A 20,000-nucleotide genomic window follows, 5' to 3' on the forward strand; every position below is an offset into this window, starting at 1 on the left:
GGTTGTCGCCATGGGACACATCCGTCATTCCTTCCCCTATCCCACCTGACTGCCACTGCTGCGGTAGCTGCCGCCATTGAATTGCACACAAGGGGTAGCAGACACTGGAGAGATGTACCCATGTCCAATATCTACACCCCTTTACCTCCCTCCCCAATTCTCCTACTCCTCCTCCTCTTCCATCCATCCTATCCTCCCACATCTGTTCTTCCCCTCTGGCAAAGGGGTAGCCGACACTGAATAGATGGACCTATTCCCAAACCCACACCATTACCATTACCACCACCACCTCTTTCCTTCTCCTCTCCTCCCTCTCCACTTTCTACTCCTCTCCTCCCCTCTCCTCTCCTCTCCTCCCTCTCCTCCCCCTCTTCCTCCTCTTCTCTACATCCTCTCTAATCTTTTCCTCCCCTCTGCCCCGTCTGCTGGAAGGAGAGGAAGGACTTGTGCAGTGAATTAGAACAGATCCGAATGGTTTCCCCGGCATCCGTCTGTATTTATTTATTTATTCGTTTGTGTGTTTATTCTGTCGACCAGAGTTTCCTCTCGCCTCCTATTTTTTTCTTGGGCGAGGGGGGGGTGTTGTGTTTGTTGTTCTGAGAACTTTTGTCTCAAACCATCTCTCGGCTTACAGATTGCTCTATTCCCAACAACATGACTCCCCATCTCTCTCTCGCACTCACGCTCACTTGCTATCTCTATCTCTCTCTTACACACACAGACACACACACACACACACACACACACACATGGAAAAGTATGAACTGGAGGTTGTCAGTATTCTTCATCGAGACATTCTTGTCTTCTCTCACACTCACTCTCTTGCTATCACAATTGTGGAGATTGGTCTACTGCAGCATACTGTTACTGTTACTATTGGACATGTTCCTCACTGTGAATGTCAAATCCTCTGGCCCTCTCCATCGTAGGGTCCTGCACTTAAAGAATTAAGTCCTGAACATGATTGTCAAGAGACAAGCAAGTGTTGGCTTGCATCCATGACTTGGTGACAGAGGACTGTGAGCTACAAGCACATCTCATCATTCCACGTCTGGCTTGGTGCCACTCTCTCCACCATACCATAAGCTTTAGTTTAGCAGCCTTGTAGATATAGTATAATATAATATATATACACATACAGGGAATGAATGTGAAGAGAAGCTGTGGATGTCGATGCTGTTCGATACTGACTCATTTCTCCAACCTCGTGTCCTTTCCTCTGTCCTCGTTGTCAACTTGGCTAAAGTAGGCTTTACTTATATAGGACATTTGTTAAAACTCAAACTACAAACCTGATAGATTTGGAAAAGACAATTGTGGCCTGTCAGTGTTTCAAAGTTGGGTTTACTTTTTAGATCACACATTTGTATTTCAAATGTTTAACGGATGTCCAATATAAAACTGACGTTCCCCAAGTCAGGAAAGAAAACAGAGTGAAGAGGGAAGGATGTAAGTTTGGATGAATGACTTTCACCCCATGTTTCTGCTTCTTTTTTTTAAGCATTCCAGACTTTTGTCGTTCTTTTGAAGCGAGAGAGGGTGTGCTCTTCACATGAACTTTATGAATCATCCCCCTCTTGGCTTTTTGGGTCTCTATGTACTCATGACCACATATCACTGCACATGCTGACAAATCTACTCAGACAGGGTCTCAGTCTTGTGTGTCTGTGTGTGTGTGTGTGTGAGTGCGTGCATGCGTGTGTGTTTTTTGTCGTTGAATACTCTAAAATGTGGATCGTGTGGTGGGGCTCTGAGTGTGTGTACTGAAAGACGGGACTGTGGCTGAGGTCTTTTTTTAAAAGAAATACATAGTTGGCCTTCCTTTTTGTAGCGCATCAATCTGAATGTCTTGCATATACTGTAATTGCAGTGTGATTTTTATCCACTTTTTTTTTCTTCTTGGCTGAAATCGTGTTGAAAGTTTATCTCTTTCTTTTTCTTTCTTTTTTTTTGCTACTTGAAAAATTTGATTCTATCTATCAGATTATTGAATCATCGGATCATCAAATCGTATTGAAAAAGGGAAGAAGATTCATATCAATGGAGACTCTCAACTTGCCGTGAAGACTCTTGTAGACTGACTGTAAATACCATACTGGGGGATGGGGATGATTTTTGGAAAGAGCCCACAGACCATGTGAAGGAAAAAGAAATCACTGTGGCACTTTTTTGTGTGTGTTGACGATGCTTATAGTATTGCATTGACCAATGTAAACAATGTCATGATGTGGTGATTTATTGTGTAGATTAAAAAAAATATGTATACGAGACATAAGTGGATGACTGCTTGTTGTGGTTTTTTTACATTTCCATATACAATAGGTGACTGTGGCATCGGTACCTTTGCCTTTTGGAGCCGTAACTTCAAAAAAAAAGTAATGCAGGAAGGAAGGAATGGAGTCACGCAAGAGTTGGATGCTATTCATGAAAAACTATTTAAAAAGCTGAATATAATGAAAGCTAAAGACGGAATGAGGTACGAACGTTTTGGGACTCTAGTCCATCATCAGTGTCCCCAGGGTGAGGGGGTAAAAATGTTCAGTACAATTTTCCCTGAGATGCATACAGTTCTTGTGTGTTTCTTTGTTCCTTTTTTTCTTCCATTACCATGTTGAATAGTGTAACACACAAATTCACCATGCAAGACACACATAGGCCATATTGTATCATCATATATCATATTTCATATATTACCCAGTATAAAACATGTTCAGGTAATATTGCCGATTACCTGAAACACATTTGGCTTGACAGAAAATCTATTATGCTTCAACATTGTGTGTTCAACATTCTGTTCATCATCAGCATGAGTTCACTATTGGAGGACAGCAGAGGGCATGGCTTAGTTCCACACCGTAATATTTGCTGCGCGCTCCATGATGTGAGATGTCTATATTTCTGCAGTCGATCATGGAAAGCATCAGTGCACTTGGCCCTCAGCTATGACTGGACAGTTCACATCTCTCTCCACCTACCCCTATTTTCTTCTTTCCCTGTCCTCTTATTTCTGCCCCCCGGCTTCCTCTCTTTCACTCTCTCACTCGTTTTTCTCTCTCCTCCCTATCTTGTTCTGTCTGTCCCTCTCGTCTCCATGGCCTTTTTTTGCCCCACCCCCACCCCCCTGCTTTTTATGATTGCTCTCTCTCTCTCTCTCTCTCTCTCTCTCTCTCTCTCTCTCTCTCTCTCTCTCTCTCTCTCTCTCTCTCGCTCTCGCTCTCGCTCTTTCTCTCTCTCTCCCTCTCCCTCTCCTCCATCCAACCCTCAAGGCCAACACATGGGTCACAGGCCCATTTAAGTCTTGTTAACTCCGGCTCTCTCCGTAGGCCCCCTGGTTAAGCCGTCTAAGCCCCTCTCCACTCTGGCGTTGCGGGGCACAGTGTCTCCAGCCAAGGCCAGATGTAATTTGGGAGGTCTAAGACCCTGACTAGGCACCCAGCCTGAGGATTTGAGGTGTCGCTCTGGAGGACCACACAAGGAGGATGGTCGCTGGAAACTGCTGCCCGGTGTTGTACGCAGGGCCGGATTAAGGCACAGGGCCCCTAGGCTAGATATGGCTGCAGCCTAGGGGCCCCCACCTGCCAGGGGGGCCCTTATTGACCACAACCACAAGTGAAAAATTGTAGAATTATAACGGGATGCAATGTTGAAACATTCTTCTGTCGTATTGAGTATAGGTGGTAGACATGTTATTCTTAATTCCTTGCCCTCAATTAAAACACAATTTTTGTCATGAAATTTGCCTTCCGGGGTGGCCCACAGCAAGCTGTAGCCTAGGGGCCCTAGGCCATGCTAATTCAGCCCTGGTTGTACCTACACACAGAGGGGGCTCAGAGCTTTTGGCATTTAGGAGATGCTAGTCTCAATTTGTCTGCAGTGGCCACCTTGGCAGAGGTTACTTGGGACTGAAAATACGCTTCTATTTCCCTGGCTCTGACCCGCACATGGTTACCTAAGAAAGCATCCTCCCCAGAAAGTTGACAGAGGAAGACGCACATTTTGTCTGTTTCATGTCTGGATCTGTTCACTGGAGCCTTTTAAAATAGAAACCTAAGACTAATGTGGACTTAGTTTGAAATGCTTGAATACATGGGCCCTGCCATTGTTGAAATAGTTGATTCCTCGTTCCAAGGGCTGAATTATGTAAACATTCCCACAAGGTAATTACTTTGGAAATGTAATACAATTTGTGTAAATTCAACTCTGGACATTATTTTTCAGACGAGAATTATTCTGAATACAAAATGAAATATAATACGCTTTTCATTATTGTAGGACTGCCGTGCCTCTGAAAGAAATTAAACTCAAACTCCATTGCTATTCACCAGTATTTGCCTATCCTCTAACCACATTCTTTTGACTTACTTTCTTACTTGTCACTGGCTGGCAATTTAGGCACTCCTATTTCTTGTCAGTTGCATTGCCAGTGAAATATTAGAAATGACTCTGGTCAGATGTGCTGTGCCAGACCATGAATGGGTAATTTGCTCATAGGGACCCAGGTTCGAATCCAGACTGGGTGTCTTCCTAAATGTACCCAAAATCTCTCTCACACTCTCTTTATATCTCTTTTCACACTCTCTATATATCTATACATGAAGTTAAAAAAACTAAAAAATATATTCTTAGGATAGATGGCAGAAGTGTGGAGATGGGGCAGCTTTGGACTCCACACTTCTGATTAATGATTAAGGCATCCGGATTGTAGAGTTGCAGATTTGAATCAACAGGGGAGCATGAATGTGGGTGGGCAAGTGTGTACTGAATGGGGGAGAAGACTCACTCAACCCAGCTCCTAACCTTGGGCCTGCAGGGTATCAAACATGCACTTTGCCTGTGACAAAGAGCCTCTTTGGTGTTTGGTGTTCAGAGCTCCCATTTGTTATCCTTGAGGACTGGGTTCCAAGCCAGGCAGCAGAGCAGTTCTGCTGCCTTTTATACTACATGTAAGTAAATAATTAGTGTTCTCATCCCATGGTTGCACAATCCATGACTGTGCTGTGTGTCAGTGTATCTCTATCTCATGTTCCACTGCTGCTTTCTTAACAGGCCCTCTCCTCTCTTCATTCTCTCTCTCTCTCTCTCTCTCTCTCTCTCTCTCTCTCTCTCTCTCTCTCTCTCTCTCTCTCTCTCTCTCTCTCTCTCTCTCTCTCTCTTTTGTTCTCTTCTCCTCTACTTTTCAGTTTTATCTCCCTCTCCTATTTTCTTTCCTCCATCTGCTGCCTGGATCTTCAGCCAGATCACCATTTATTTCCTGCTCCTTTCTGTGTCTGCTGTCGCTCAGGGCTCCAATCTCACGTTACTTCTTTCTCCATCAGTCACCTCTCCTCATTTTCAATAAAAGGTTGTTTTTTTCTTCATTTTTAAAGGTACACTGTGCAGGAAATGGCCAGAAAAGGTACTGCAACTATGCTGCTCATTGAAACTGGGCTGCCTATTGCCAAATTTGATCTTTACATGGAAGTTTACTAAGTAATAAACAAATATTTTCTAGTATGGTCCAAGTAGGGCCATTTTTGCAGCTAAAAAATGGCTATTTTTGGAAATTCAAAATGGTGGACCATGGAGAAGATCTCCCTTTTCATGTATGAAAAGTGCAATTTTTCCAGTCATAATGAATACTTAGAATTTGATGGTGGTGGTAAGTATTCATGAAAAAGGTAACATTAGTGAATGGGCAGCATGAATTCTGGAAATAAATAACTAAAAATCTCACACAGTGTCCCTTTAAGGATACATAAACAATAAACAAATATTTTAGTTGTACATACACATATTTTGGTAATTATTTAATCCATGGTGGTAAAGTTTACATTCTCTGAGGACAGAGCGCATTATATTTATTGTTAAGTTGGCTGTCAAAGACTAATTTGTTGAAAACATTATTTGAGATTGAATGAAACACATCTTTGAATGAAATCATGAAGCACGAAATCCTATTTATTTGAAGTAGACTTTATTTATATAAAGCTCTTATGAAAGTTTATTTACTCTGCCACCAGTTCCAACTTCAGTTTTATGCCGCTCTGTCTGTTTAGAGTTTCGTCTTCATGGCCCGGCCGTGTCTCAAGCAGCTGGGCACTGAAGTGCTGTGCCGGCGACCCGGGTTCGATTCCGACCACTCTCGCCCCTCTCCCCCCTCAGGGAAGCATTCTTCTCTCCGTCGCTCTCTCCTGGTGTGGCCTCCTGTCAGTCTCTGTTGCTTCATGAATCTCCTCTGCCAACCCGTGTGTGTGCACCCATCACTTCGCTCAACCTCACCTGCACTCAATTATCATCTTCAGGTGTGTTCAGGTGCATACCTGGTAAGAGTCCCATCAGAGAGAGTAGAGAGAGAGAGGTTCCATTGGCCCATTGTTTCCTGGTTCTATTATGGCCCCCCTTAGGCAGACCTAGGCAGACCTAAGGACTGTTCTATTCATTGTAGGAGCATTATGACACGGCCCTTTAGGCAGACCGGAACCTGGTCACGTTAGGTGCCCATAGAAACCTATTATGTTGGCATATCTCTATACTTAAAGAATCTCTGGTCCCATTTTATTATTATAGCCCCCACTTATTGTAGTCACCCGGCCAGGCTGGGCACTGGACTGCTGCCCCAGCGACACGGGTTCGATTCCAGCCCGGATCATCTGCCGAATCTTCCCCATCTCTCTTTACAATTTTTCTTCCTGTCTCTCCTCTATTGCCTATCCCAAAAAAAAACAAAAGTTTAGTCTTCTCCTTTAAGCCCTTCAAGCCAGTCCACATTTACCCAAATTGACAAATTCAAAGAATGACAGCCCCTACCTGTTACCTGTCCAGTTACGCCCCACTCAATATCACTGACGTCAACACATCTGAAATGTCTCTGTGATGTCGCCTGGCAACCAGTCACACAGCCAGCTCCTGATGAAGTCCACCTTCTCTGCAAAGAACTCGTTGGCCCCCAGCCGTCTGCAGCCGAAGTCGAACATCTTATTCTTTACCCACTCTTTGAGCTGATAGCAAATTCCCCACAAGACAACCTTGAGCCAACAGACATCTCCCCACACCCGACAGACACCTCCCCAACCTCCCCACGACCGACGATGCAACCCAACGGCCTGAGTTTCAGTGGCAGTGGGGGCAAGTGGCAGTGGGGACAGCGGGGCCAGTGAGGGTGGAGGGGGCGGAGGGGACACCAGCAGTGGCGCTGGGGACACCAGTAGTAGCGGTGGGGGTGGGGGTGGTCGTGTTGGCACCAGGGCTGGTCGCAGTGGCACCTTCTCCCATTGCAGGAGTGGTCTAGCTCTCCACACGCTGGCCTTGGTGGCGTAGACCAGGGAGCCGTCCTGCTGCCGAGGCTCTTTGATCTTCACCGCACTGATGGCACGGTAGGATTTCAGGGGCATGGGATCCCAGGCGCTGTTGGCCGCGTTCAGCATCCCATCAAGGTCCACGTACCCTGGGTAGGTGCACACCTCGCTAGGGTGCACCTCCTCATCATCCTCAGGTGCTGCTGCTGAGTTGGTGGTGGTGGTGGTGGTGGTGGAAGGGCGGCGTCTGCGGAAGAAGGAGAGACAATCAGGCAGCAGCCTACTGCACCTGTCCCTGCGCTGCTGCCTTCTGCGCTCCTTCTCTGCTCTCCTCCGTGCCCTCCTCTCCTCAGCGGTCTCCTGCGGTGCTCTGTCCCTGCAGCTGGCACACACAATGCAGGCCAGGAACCAGGCACGGATCCGCCGGCCACATGCCTGCCTCCCTCTACTCTGGCCTTCTGAGGCCATCTTCTCTTCTCTTTCTCTCTGTCTTTCTTTCCCTAAAAAAGGCACCAGTCATTTCAGAGTTTTTATGCCATTATGCAAGATTGGAAAAGCACTTTCTCATCTATTGCTATTATTATATTATAGGCCTATGTTAAAATTATATAGGCTTATTCTGTCTAAGTTGGGCGACATACAAGTTTTCACTAAAATGCAGCTTCAGTGCTGCATATCAATTTAATTAGGCCTATCTATTTTAGCTATGTATTCATAATTCATTAAATCTAATAAATTGAGGCTTGGATCTGTTGGTTGATTCAGTCATTCATTATGAAGTTTAAATACAGAGGACATAAGCTTACCGTATCTGCACGCCTTACTCGTTGAATTGTAGGCTACTCATTAACTTACTACTTTGTTTTTACCGTGATGGTATGGACTCGAAATCTAACGTCATTAGATGTTCGATTGTGACGTAATTGTAGCGCTCATGTGCGCAAAGAATGTGGAGCGCAGCACTGAAGACGGATTGGCAGAACGAAATAATTATAACAATTGTATTAGCAGAGACGGTTTAAATGCATTTAGAATAGATAATCTTTGGTATTAGTTCTATGGAACGAACCGATCGATAAGCCATAGCCTGTCTAAGAACCAATAAAGCCTAGAAGGAATCACGCTTTTCGTGGATTAGTTTCAATTATATGTGCTGCTACAGCATGAAATTACTTGGGGAAGCAGTTTTGCATTATGCTACTTGGGGGGTTATTCAGAGTACAAAGCGAATTATAGGCCTATTTTCCACATCTGAAGATGCTCCGGTGACTCCTTTCTTCCCCTGCATTTACCAAGTCCTTTCCCGAGACGCACCAGATTGTGAAGTGCAGGAGCGCGGAGGATATCTCTCTTTGCTACGAATTATAGGCCTATCACATTCCCCGTAGGCCTAGGCCTCTTATTTAGCCATTTATTTATATATGGGCTATGTATTTGTTTGATTAACAGAACACACAACAGGTAACACATGGGCAAATGGCAAGTTAAAATGTGTTAATGGATGCATGTTGGTGGTCTGGGCCGGGTAGGAGAGGCAGAGCCAAGTGCCTCTACGATCATTCGTAGCGTCGCTCTTAAGGATCGCTGTCCGCATCTGTGGTGCTGAAGTGTCCTCGGAGTGAACTGCGCCGTCATCTGCTACTAAACAAAATGCAAGGCGTGTGTCAATGTCAAAAGTTGCATTCTACAAGGGTGGGACTATATTCGTAGCAGTTTGAAACTATTGACAGCAGTTATTGTTGGCAAATGAAATAAAACGCACACAAACAATGAAATTATGCCTCATGCCTGATATTGGGAGCAAAGCAAACGGCAAACTGACAATTGACCGCAGTGCACCTTAATAACCATATGAGCTACGCCGTTATAAGACCCAGATAAAGCGTGTGAAGTTGGCTGTGCTTAATATTAAGAAGACAAGTAGGGCTATTAGTTGGAGTTCCAAATTGGGATGCGCAAAGTTAACTGCAAGGCGTTCAAGGGTTAACAACTGTCGGGAGCACGTCAGCCTGCTGTTATTAAAAACAATGGCCGTCAAAATTGATACATATTCCTCGCTGCCTTTTTGTTATTGCCTAGCCTAGAATCTGAATAATGTCCTAAGTAAATGACAATTTCCCTTTCTGCATCATCTTTCCTTGCTTGGGCTACTTGAAGTGGAAATAAGGTCCAAAAACTCAGTTTGTTTGAAACCGTTTACAACACCTTGCAAGGGAGAGCGAGGGAGAGCTGGAAAGGCCACTGCGGGACAAGTCACGACACTCAATGTTTACGCGCTGTCGGCGGCCGGCTTTGCACTAAGCAAACTTACAATAAGAGTTCGGGTTGCATGTGAGAGTGTGCGTGTTAGTGCGTATAGTCAATAAATAGCAACAAATCATAATGTAAATAGGCTAATGTCATGCATATCATCACAACTTTCTCGGAGTTAATTCTCCGAGTGTTTTCCATGTCAACCAAATCAGCTTTCTCTCGCCTGTTGAAGTTTGTAGCCCACGGAGGGAGGGAAAAAAATAACGGTGAACAAAATTAGGCTATCAATGATGAATAGACAGCGCCAAGGAGGGAACGGTATCCAATTCACTACATTTAAGGTTAATCAAAGGTTGTGTTTGACAGTGATACCAAATCGTTCTCAAAGGCCATGGTACCCGCGTAGTCATATCATTATCTATTATGGATTGATATTAATAGCTGCGCTAGGCCTATACAATATTATGGCAAAACAATTATGTGATGAAAGGCATGCTTCCAATCATCAAAATGTTTATAACAACACAATGAATGAACAATGACACCAAGGCTACAGTATAGCAATGGGAGATACAATAATTTCCAAAATACAGTAGGGCCTGTAGCCTATGCCTATGGCATGACCAATCACATTTGCTACAATGACAGGTGCTCTAATATCAAAGCTAACCAGGTGAGGTGACATAAGCTTTAGCTAATAAAAGAGACACATAATTTGGTTAAAATTGAATGTTCACTTCTCTGAACACTGTAGGCCTAGCCTATGAATAGCCTAGGCATGCATGGATTACACCACGACATGTCACAAATATTACAACCAAATTCAGCTTCCTTGGCGGAGGTTTGCACTCTCTGAGTGCATTTCTAGTTTTAAATGGTGTCATCTGAAATGTTTAGTAGTGGGAAAAGAATGCTGATTTGAAAATATTTTTCAACTAATTAATATTATTATTCTTGAAACTCATACAATTTTTCAGGCGAAAAAAATTGTGTGTGGAGCACCCCATGTTGCCAAAAAAAGGTGGGAGTCACTGACTTAGGAGAGCTGTCATCAAAAGCATAGTTTTTATATACATACCATTCTTTTTATTCCATTTTTATTTTTTATTTTTATTTATTTTATTTGTATTTATTGTTGCTTCAACAAGAAAGGCACAATTTCGTTGTGCTCGTCACAATGACAAATAGAACATATTGTATTGTATTGTATTGTATTGTATAGTATGTTAGTTTTATTGTACTGTATGTGCGTGCGTGCGTGTGTGTGTGTGTGTGTGTGTGTGTGTGTGTGTGTGTGTGTGTGTGTGTGTGTGTGTGTGTGTGTGTGTGTGTGTGTGTGTGTGTGTGTGTGTGTGTGATTGCTGTCAATGTCTCATTTATATGTTTAGTTTAACTGCACATTGGAAACTGGTCAACGCAATGTGCTAACCCTGTCACATAGATTTTTGACAATAAAGTACATTTGACTTGACTTGGCTTGACTGACACTGTACCTCTATAACTCCATGTCGCTCTGGATAATAGTGTCAGCTAAGTGGAGTGTTGCCTCGCGTCCAGGTTTTTCCAGGATTGTCCAGGTTTGTGATGGTCTGTCCAGGAAAATGGAATAAGTGTGCTGTTTTTATAATGCACTTCCTCATACTACCCCATTGAAATGAACACATATCATTAATGTTTTGCAATTGCACGTCAATGTATCCGGGTTTTTTTACAACTCAGATGTGGAAACCCTAGCTAAGTATAATGTACACTGACGTATTAGATGCACAGATGGGCAATGTCCAGTGGGTCCTCTTCCTCTGCCTCTCATCTGCTTACAGGCGATTGATTTCTTTTCCTGGGCATTGATTCAGCATTAATATTCATCCCTAGGGGCAGCAGTGCCTTGGTGACCGTTGCCAAGGTTACCTTTTTTCATTTGCTATCAAAATCATTTTCCTGCCATAGGCCTAAAGTGTATCCTCTGTGAATTGTAAAATGTTTCTGCTATTTTTGTCTTTGCCTGAGAAACTACAAACTAAAAAATTTGAGTGACATCAATAAAAAAAGATACGTTAGGCAGTCCGTGGTGTTCGCAAATAGGAATGTTTTTCAAAAACATTTTCCTCAGACCAAAATGTTCTGTTCCACTAAACAAATGACGTGGAAAAAAATGCCTCTTCCTACACATCTCACGGCCACTGGATGAATTGAAGTGCTCTGTTATTGTCACTCACATTTCCCATCTCTCTCTCTCTCTCTCTCTCTCTCTCTCTCTCTCTCTCTCTCTCTCTCTCTCTCTCTCTCTCTCTCTCTCTCTCTCTCTCTCTCTCTCTCTCTCTCTCTCTCTCTCTCTCTCTTTCTGCGTTACTCACGTCTCCCATGTCTATCTTTCCCTCTCCCTCTCTCTTTCTCTTAATGCATTTCCCTCAAGCACGCACACACAACAAACAGTGGCCTAACATTACCAGGCTGAGAGAGAGAGAGAGAGAGAGAGAGAGAGAGAGAGAGAGAGAGAGAGAGAGAGAGAGAGAGAGAGAGAGAGAGAGAGAAAGAGAGGCATGTGAGCCATCTCTGGTAGCCGTGACCTTAACCTTCTCGGATAACTCATTTCTCTCTCTCTCTCTCTCTCTCTCTCTCTCTCTCTCTCTCTCTCTCTCTCTCTCTCTCTCTCTCTCTCTCTCTCTCTCTCTCTTCCCCCCACTCCCTCGTTCGCTCAGGTTTAATTTCCTCTTTGTGTCCTCGCCAGCGCGCCACGTCAGGGGGAGGAAGACAAAGGGTCCCCCTCTCAGACTTATTGTTTGGGCTCATGTGATGAGATTGATTATGTGATAACCCCAGACTCCGTGATCAGATTATGCTGAATGATGCGCCAGGCAGCACACTGCCTCAACAGAAGCCATTGCAGTGCACACAGCACAGCACAGGGCCACAGCTATTACTGCTCTGTAGTTTGGAGTGTGGAGGGATGGATGGGTCTATGTTTGGTATGGTTTGGTTGTGGTCCTATTTAGAATATAAACATTTATTATGTGGGCCTATGTATTCTATACGTACTGTATATTTCTGCTTTGGTAAAGCGCAAATTTCACAGTCGTGGTACAGTCCTTACTGCCAGAAAATTGAAAAAACTTGAGAAAATTATCATTTGTATAATCACTGATAACTAATATAAATCAGACCCACGTATGCTGTCTCTCTGTAATGCTGAAACACTAGTTCATGCATTTGTTACATTTAGACTGCAATGTGTTATTTTCTGTCCTTCCATAAAGGTAGGGTTCAGTTAATGCAAAATGCTATTTTGACCAAGACAAAGAAATTTGAACACATCTTAGCCTTCCTCCACTGGTTCCTAGGGCTTACTTTCAAACCATGTTGCTCACTTACAAACAAAGCCCTACATGGTCAACTCACACATGCATTTCTTACTGAGCTTCTTACACCTTATATACCAGCTCAGACTCTGTGGTCCATGCGCGCTGGTCTCCTGTCCATCCCAGAGGTGTGTAAGAAGTCAGCTGGCCACAGAGCTTTCACCTTCCATTCCTGTGGAATTCTCTTCCCCTCTGTTAGGGAGGCAGGCTGTGTTGAGGTTTTTGAAACAGGGGTGTCAGGTGACCTAATGTTATACAGTACAGGGGCACAGTAGGGCACCGAAAGATAATGACAGCGTGTGAAGCGCTCGAGCAAAAAAAAAGCAGTTATTTATTTTTAAAAGCTTGTAAATTAATTATATTATTGTAAATAGTGCAAGAGCGATATTTTGTGCGCATTCTGTAGATTACTCTGTATGCTAAACTTGAGCTAAATTCCAAGGTATGCAAGGTTGTTGTTTTTTGTGGAACTCATACCGGGGCACAGCAAATCAATACCCAGACACGTGCCCCTGTAAAAAAAAATGTGTTTGTTTTCAATGCTTTATGGCAGTGCTTAGTTTTATGCATTGTGGTCTGATTGTTAATTGTTCTTTAATCTTTTATGTACAATGCATCGTTATTTTCTTTTCTTACTAAGGTGACTCATTGTTAAGCTTAGTATGGGGGTGGGGTTGAAGGGCTGGTCAATGCCAAAAATGCCCGGGTCAGTTTGTGGTCCCAGTCCAGCTCTACACACACACACACCCACACCCACACCCACACCCACACCCACACACACACACACACACACACACACACACACACACACACACACACACACACACACACACACACGCCATTTCTGCACCTGGATGATTTGTGAAAACCACAGACATGAAGGATCAGGCTTTTCTTCCATTCACACCTCTCTCTGAATTCATTCTTCTCTCTATTTTTCACTGCTTATTCTTTTTTTTTTCTTTGTAAAGCAAAAAGTGCTATAGCTCTCTTTCTTTCTGGCACGCTGGCAAATGGACACGCTGTTGCCGTCAAGAGATGAATATATTTTATGCTTGTTCTCTCCCTCAGAAATCAAATGAGAGCCATTAAACATAATTGTTGGGGTGCGCGGCACAGCGCGGTGCGGTGCGGTGCGGTGTGGAGCTGAGCTGTGCTGTGCAGTGCAAGGCAGCCATGATAAAATGATGAAATCCATGGAAATAAAGCAGCCCCATTCTCTGCCTCTCAACACCTCTTTCTCTCTCTCTCTCTCTCCCTCTCTCCCTCTCTCTCTCTCTCTCTCTGTCTCTCTCTCTGTCTCTCTCTCTCTCTCTCCCCCTCTCTCACTCACTCTTTATCTTTCTCCCTGACTGAGTCACATTTCCGTTCACTGTTGTTGAGGCAATGAAATGCAGCCCGTGTGTGTCTGTGTGTGTGTCTCTGTGTGTGTGTGTGTGTGTGTGTGTGTGTGTGTGTGTGTGTGTGTGTGTGTGTGTGTGTGTGTGTGTGTGTGTGTGTGTGTGTGTGTGTGTGTGTGTGTGTGTGTGTGTGTGTGTGTGTGTGTGTGTGTGTGTGTGTATGAGCGAGAGAGAGAGAGAGAGAGAGAGAGTGTGTGTGTGCGTGCGCGCGCGCGTGCGCGCGTGCGTGCGTGCATGCGTGCGTGCGTTTGTTTGTGAGTGTGGAAGAAGCAAACATTTTGCCTGTCGGGGTAACAATCCCTGTGGTTGCTGTGTAGCTGTGGTGCTGTGCTGTGCTGTGCTGTGCTGTGCTGTGCTGTGCTGTGCTGTGCTGTGCTGTGCTGTGCTGTGCTGTGCTGTGCTGTGCTGTGCTGTGCTGTGCTGTGCTGTGCTGTGCCGTGCTGTGCCGTGCTGTGCTGTGCCGTGGTGTGGTGGCCACAGAACTGACATCAGGCTAGGCACACAAGGACAAATCCCATCAGAACTGTGACAGCTGTGGACCCCTGGGCTGTGGTGGAAACTAAATATCTCTACGATGTTGTCAATGACTTTGTTGTCTGCCTATTTTATTTCGATTTTCCATTTCGTTGATGTTTAATTGCACTTTAATTGCCAACCAGTGCAAGGCGAGGGATTTCATTTCCACGATACAGTGAAGTGAAAGTGAAAGCCCACCTTGGAAACTCCAACTCCCATTGTCATTGTGACACAGCAACTCCAACTCCCATTGTCATTGTGACAGGTGCACACAACAAAATTGCATTTATGCCTCACCTGTGCAAGGGGGCAGCCCCCAATGGATCAGTGCGGCAGGACGGTACCATGCTCAGGGTACAGTGGTCATGGAGGAGGGTAGGGGATGGCACTGGTTAATTACCAACCAATCTGGCGGGTCCGGAGTCGAACCGGCTACAAGTCTGACGCCCTAACCGCTTACCCATGACTTCCCTGGGTACCTCTTATGGTGAGAATGTTTGGTAACGCTACGTTTGATGTGATCTAAATAAGTGTGTCACGTTGCTGTCACAAGAATGACATGACAAATGGCATGAACATGAATGACACTATTGATATTTAAGACTGTTGTCAATGTGTCATTTTTTTTTTGTAATGTCATGTTGACATTGTTTGGGTGTTATGACATTCGAAAAATGAAACATTATGACAATAGTCGTTAACATCAATAATGTGTCGTTTCATTCTCATGACTGCTATGACATCCTTTTTTAGATCACATCAGTGGGCAGTCATGGGTGAGCGGTTAGGCCGTCAGACTTGCATCCCAGAGGTTGCCGGTTCGACTCCCGACCCGCCAGGTTGGTGGGGGGAGTAATCAACCAGTGCTCTCCCCCATCCTCCTCCATGACTGAGGTACCCTGAGCATGGTACCGTCCCACCGCACTGCTCCCCATGGGGCGCCACTGAGGGCTGCCCCCTTGCACGGGTGAGGCACAAAATGCAATTTCGTTGTGTGCAGTGTGCAGTGTTCACTTGTGTGCTGTGGAGTGCTGTGTCACAATGACAATGGGAGTTGGAGTTTCCCAATGGGCTTTCACTTTTTTCACTTTTCACATCAAACACAATGTCACTCGTAGGTCAAAGACTCTTAGAGGTGTTGTAAACAAGGAACTTCTTAAAGTAAAAATGTGTTAAGGGTGAGATCAAAGTAATGTCATGAAACATGAAGAAGATAAAAGTTTTATTTTATTATTTTTTTTGCTCTCTCATTTTTTTAAACAGAAGCAGTGATTTTAACCATTACTTACTTTAATATATCTGTAATCAAGAGCTGAACATATATTTTTGCCAAAGCCTTTCCTTTAAACCAGTATACACTATATTACCAAAAGTATTTGGTAACCTGTTTTGACTCACATATGAACTTAACTGCCATCCCATTCCTACCTATTAAATATCACATCGCTCCACCTTTTGCAGCTATAACAGTTTCAACTCATCTGGAAAAGCTGTTGACAATGTTGAGGAGTATGTTGAGGGCCTATTGTATGTTTTTTTTTTTTTTTACCATTCTCCCAAAAGCACATTGGTGAGGTCACACACTGATGTTGGTTGAGAAGGCCTGGCTCTCAGTCTCCATTCGAATCCATCCCAAAGATGTTCTCTTGGTTTCAGGTTAGGACTATGTGCAGGTCAGTCAAGTTCATCCATACCAGACTCTGTTATCTATGTCTTTATGGGTCTTGCTTTTATTTGTGCACTGGTGCATAGTCATGTTGGAAGAGGAAGGGGCGCACTCAAAACTGTTCCCACAACGCTGAGAGCATGCAATGTTCCAAAATGTTTTGGTATCTTGAAGCATCTGGTTTGGAGCGCACCCCTTCCTCTTCCATCATGACAAAGCAAGGGCAGCCTTCCCAGATGAGTTGAAGCTGTAATAGCGGCAAAAGGTGGACCGATATCATACAGTATTTAACCCTATGGCAGGGATGTCAAACTCAGGCCCGGGGGCCAAATTTGGCCCGCGGAGCCATTTTATTCGGCCCGCGAGATCATTTCAAATGTGTATTACAGTTGGCCCACATACACCATTAATGTATAGCCTAACACAACTTGAACTGAAATTTGCTGTATCACAGGATGTGCAGACACATTTGAACAGACAAATATGATGGGAAAAAGTGTATGTGAAATTTAACTATGAGTATGAAGTGCATGAATGCACAAATGTAGTCCATTTTTTTTAATAATAGTTGAGTTCGGCCCGCGACTTCGTTCCAGATTTTGATTTTGGCCCTCAGTCAATTTGAGTTTGACACCCCTGCCCTATGGGGTAGGAACGGGATGGCAGTTAAGTTCATATAGAGTCAAGGCAGGTTAGCGATTTGGTAAAATAGTGTACTTACCAAGAGAGCTCTCGTTATTCATTTACAAAATTACATTTTTTTTCTGGAGACATGTTGATAAACAAGAAAAGGAAATAGGGTCTGATAAAAATGGCTCTTTTAAGACAAACTTATACAAGTATAAGTAAACAAAAAGGATAAATACCAGTCTTTTCTCTCTCTCTTTGTTTAAATCACACCTTCAAACAGCTCCTGAGACCTTTAGTGAAAAGCCTTCATACATTAACATACGGTATATAGAAAGTTGCGGCATTCTTCGTTACAAAAGGACACCATCCTTTTAAAAGCACCATATACCCAATTCTCGCATACTCATATCCTTTCGGAACCAATTTCCTTCGCATATTTACACACACCAATATGGAAATGAGGGGATTTCTATTCAAAGACCCTTTTAGACTTGATTAATAGTGCAAGTCATGTCATTCCTGTCAATAAACTATATGTGTCTTTGCTTCTGAATTGACCTGTGCACTTGTAAAGCCCACATTTTCTTTTTTTGTCCCTCTGTATATACAGTTATGTATAGAATTTAATAAGTGCTACAGTGTACTCGAGCGGGCCCGCTGCCACTCAGGTAAAAATACGACAGCAAACTGGCACAATAACCATCACCAACACACCAACATCAAATTTGAAGGGAGACCTATGTTAACGTTATGTGCATGTCTGTTTGTGTAAGTGTACCAATTTTTAAGTGCGTGCGTGCGTGTGATTGTGTGCAAGTGAGAGCGTGCATGTGTGTGTGTGTGTGTGTGTGTGTGTGTGTGTGTGTGTGTGTGTGTGTGTGTGTGTGTGTGTGTGTGTGTGTGTGTGTGTGTGTGTGTGTGTGTGTGTGTGTGTGTGTGTGTGTGTGTGTGTGTGTGTGTGTGTGTGTGTGTGTGTTCATCACTTTGAAGATGCCACAACTCAATTATTCCCATCGCCTCTTGGGTCAGTCGAACACAATGGCAACCAACACACCCACCCAAGTGCCCTCAGGACATTCCCCATTGGTCACTCTTGGCATCAATCACACCTAAACCCCACCCCCCCCATACCCCATGCCCCTCCCCCTCACCCGTTTGTCAGCATCTGGATTGGACCACTAGTAAGCACAGCAGCACATGGAGCAGCCACACCAGCCAATGAAAAACCTTGGCAGCACCCTCTCTGCCCCTTCAGAGACCTCAAAGTGCTTTTGTCAGACGTGTTAGGTAGACTTTTCATCCGGACAGACGGACGGACGAAAACAACGAATCAGTTGTGTGGCAGTGTATAGCGTACATTCGCCATGACTACCACTTACTCCTCACTGGGGGTGGATTGGGGACCGGCGAAGGCTGTTGGATAGAGCAGCAGGGAAGTCAGACAGTCTAGAATCTAGCAGGAGAAAGACCTCCATCCATCTCCCTCCGGGAAGACGGCGAACTTGAAGAACAGCCACTTGCCATTGTATGTTTCAACACGTAATTCCTCCATCATCCCAATGCCAAGCCAGCATCAGTCCATCCATCCATCCGTTTGTTCATTCATCCATTTGTTCATCCATCCATTCAATGTGTTCCTCATCTCAAGATGGGTGCCATCATCTCCCCCTCCCACCACCAACCCCTCTAACATTACATCACACTTAGCTGACGCTTTTATCCAAAGCAACTTACATACTTATTATTTTTCAGGGTATTGGTTACAGTCCCTGGAGCAATGTGGGGTTAGGTGCCTAGCTCAAGGGCACTTCAGCCATGGATGGAGGTGTCGGGAGAGTTGAGGTGGGATTTGAAGCTACAATCCCCAGATTGAAAGTCCAACTCCCTAACCACTAGGCCACGGCTGCCCACCGAACGCTAGCCTTCCACCACCAGCACTCTGTCCAATAGGTGCTAGCCCTTGGAGCTCTTGCTCATCCAAACTCAGGTGTTAACCCTTCGTCTTCACGTCACCTCACCCCAAACTCAACACTCGCCACTCTCTCGTCAGCCCCCTTGTCCTTGTCCCCTGTCCCCTGTCCCCTGCCTCCCGTCTACATGCTCCAGTAGGGCACCAGGTTCCTGCGGTCCCTCTCATACACGTCGGGCACCACCCCGTAGGGCGTCTGCACCATCTTGACGGAGCTGCGGCCAAACAACTTGCGCTCGTACTCGATCAGCTGCCGCCAGAAGCCGCCGTTGGGCCGGATGACGGGCCGCCGCGCCTTCACCCAAGCGTGGGCCTCGGCCAGCGAGACGCGGTGGTACTTCATGAGGTAGGCCAGGCACAGCGAGGCCGAGCGGCTCACGCCGGCCGCGCAGTGCACCAGCACGGCGCCGCGCTTGCGCCCGACGCTGTGGATCTTGTCGGCGATGCTGTCAAAGTAGAGGGCGATGGGCGAGTGCGGCGCGTCGGCCAGCGGCACCTTCACGTACTCCACGTGGGGCCAGTTGAAGTTGGGCAGCTCAATGGTGGCGTTGACCACGCAGGTGATGCCCTTGGAGAGAAGCAGGCTGCGGTTGGAGGCCACGTTGCCCCGGCTGAGGAAGAGCGAGGGGGTGATCTGGGCGATGCCGCCCAGAATGCTGCTCGTGGAGTCGGGCAGGAGGCGCGGGATGGTGGCCGGGACCATGGAGGTGCGCTGGTGCTGGTGGTGGTTATGGTGGTGGTGGTGGTGGTGGTGCAGGAACCCCTGGCTACGGGAGCCCATGGCGGACAAACCAAACACAAAACGGAAATAAAATAAAAAAATAAAAAACAAAACTCCTAGTCAGGCAAGGGCGGGAAGATGTGCAGGAGGAATCTGGATGCAATACGAGTCTTGTCTCAGTGATGCACTGCCATTGTCTGTCCCCACAGATGTCG

The 20,000-nt window shown here is 45.2% G+C and overlaps 3 protein-coding genes across 11 annotated transcripts in view; 1 reads left to right on the forward strand and 2 right to left on the reverse strand.

Moving 5' to 3' along the window:
- Window positions 1-2,280, forward strand: part of synrg (synergin, gamma) — a 104,121-nt gene extending 101,841 nt beyond the window's left edge. For all 9 annotated transcript variants that reach the window (XM_063204968.1, XM_063204973.1, XM_063204969.1 and 6 more), the window contains one exon: window positions 1-2,280. This exon is cut by the window's left edge and continues 447 nt beyond it. The gene's annotated coding sequence lies outside the window, so the exon portion shown is untranslated.
- A 3,662-nt stretch (window positions 2,281-5,942) lies between these two features.
- Window positions 5,943-8,089, reverse strand: LOC134453509 (uncharacterized). Its single transcript, XM_063204307.1, has 3 exons — window positions 8,081-8,089; window positions 6,787-7,774; window positions 5,943-6,686 (listed from the first exon to the last, which is right to left on the reverse strand). The coding sequence occupies exon 2, from the start codon at window positions 7,740-7,742 to the stop codon at window positions 6,828-6,830; it is 915 nt and encodes a 304-aa protein (XP_063060377.1). The 5' UTR covers window positions 7,743-7,774; window positions 8,081-8,089; the 3' UTR covers window positions 5,943-6,686; window positions 6,787-6,827.
- A 10,162-nt stretch (window positions 8,090-18,251) lies between these two features.
- dusp14 (dual specificity phosphatase 14) overlaps window positions 18,252-20,000 on the reverse strand; it is a 21,428-nt gene continuing 19,679 nt past the window's right edge. The window contains exon 2 of the mRNA XM_063204308.1: window positions 18,252-20,000. This exon is cut by the window's right edge and continues 35 nt beyond it. Within this exon, the coding sequence (XP_063060378.1) occupies window positions 19,189-19,845 (657 nt within the window). The 5' untranslated portion in view covers window positions 19,846-20,000 and the 3' untranslated portion in view covers window positions 18,252-19,188.

This window comes from Engraulis encrasicolus, chromosome 8 (genome assembly GCF_034702125.1).
Source record: "Engraulis encrasicolus isolate BLACKSEA-1 chromosome 8, IST_EnEncr_1.0, whole genome shotgun sequence".
Classification (NCBI taxonomy): Eukaryota; Metazoa; Chordata; class Actinopteri; order Clupeiformes; family Engraulidae; genus Engraulis; species Engraulis encrasicolus.

Coding starts and splice junctions, on each gene's coding strand:
- LOC134453509 (XM_063204307.1), bottom strand. CDS start 7,742: ATGGCCTCAGAAGGCCAGAGTAGAGGGAGGCAGGCATGTGGCCGGCGG.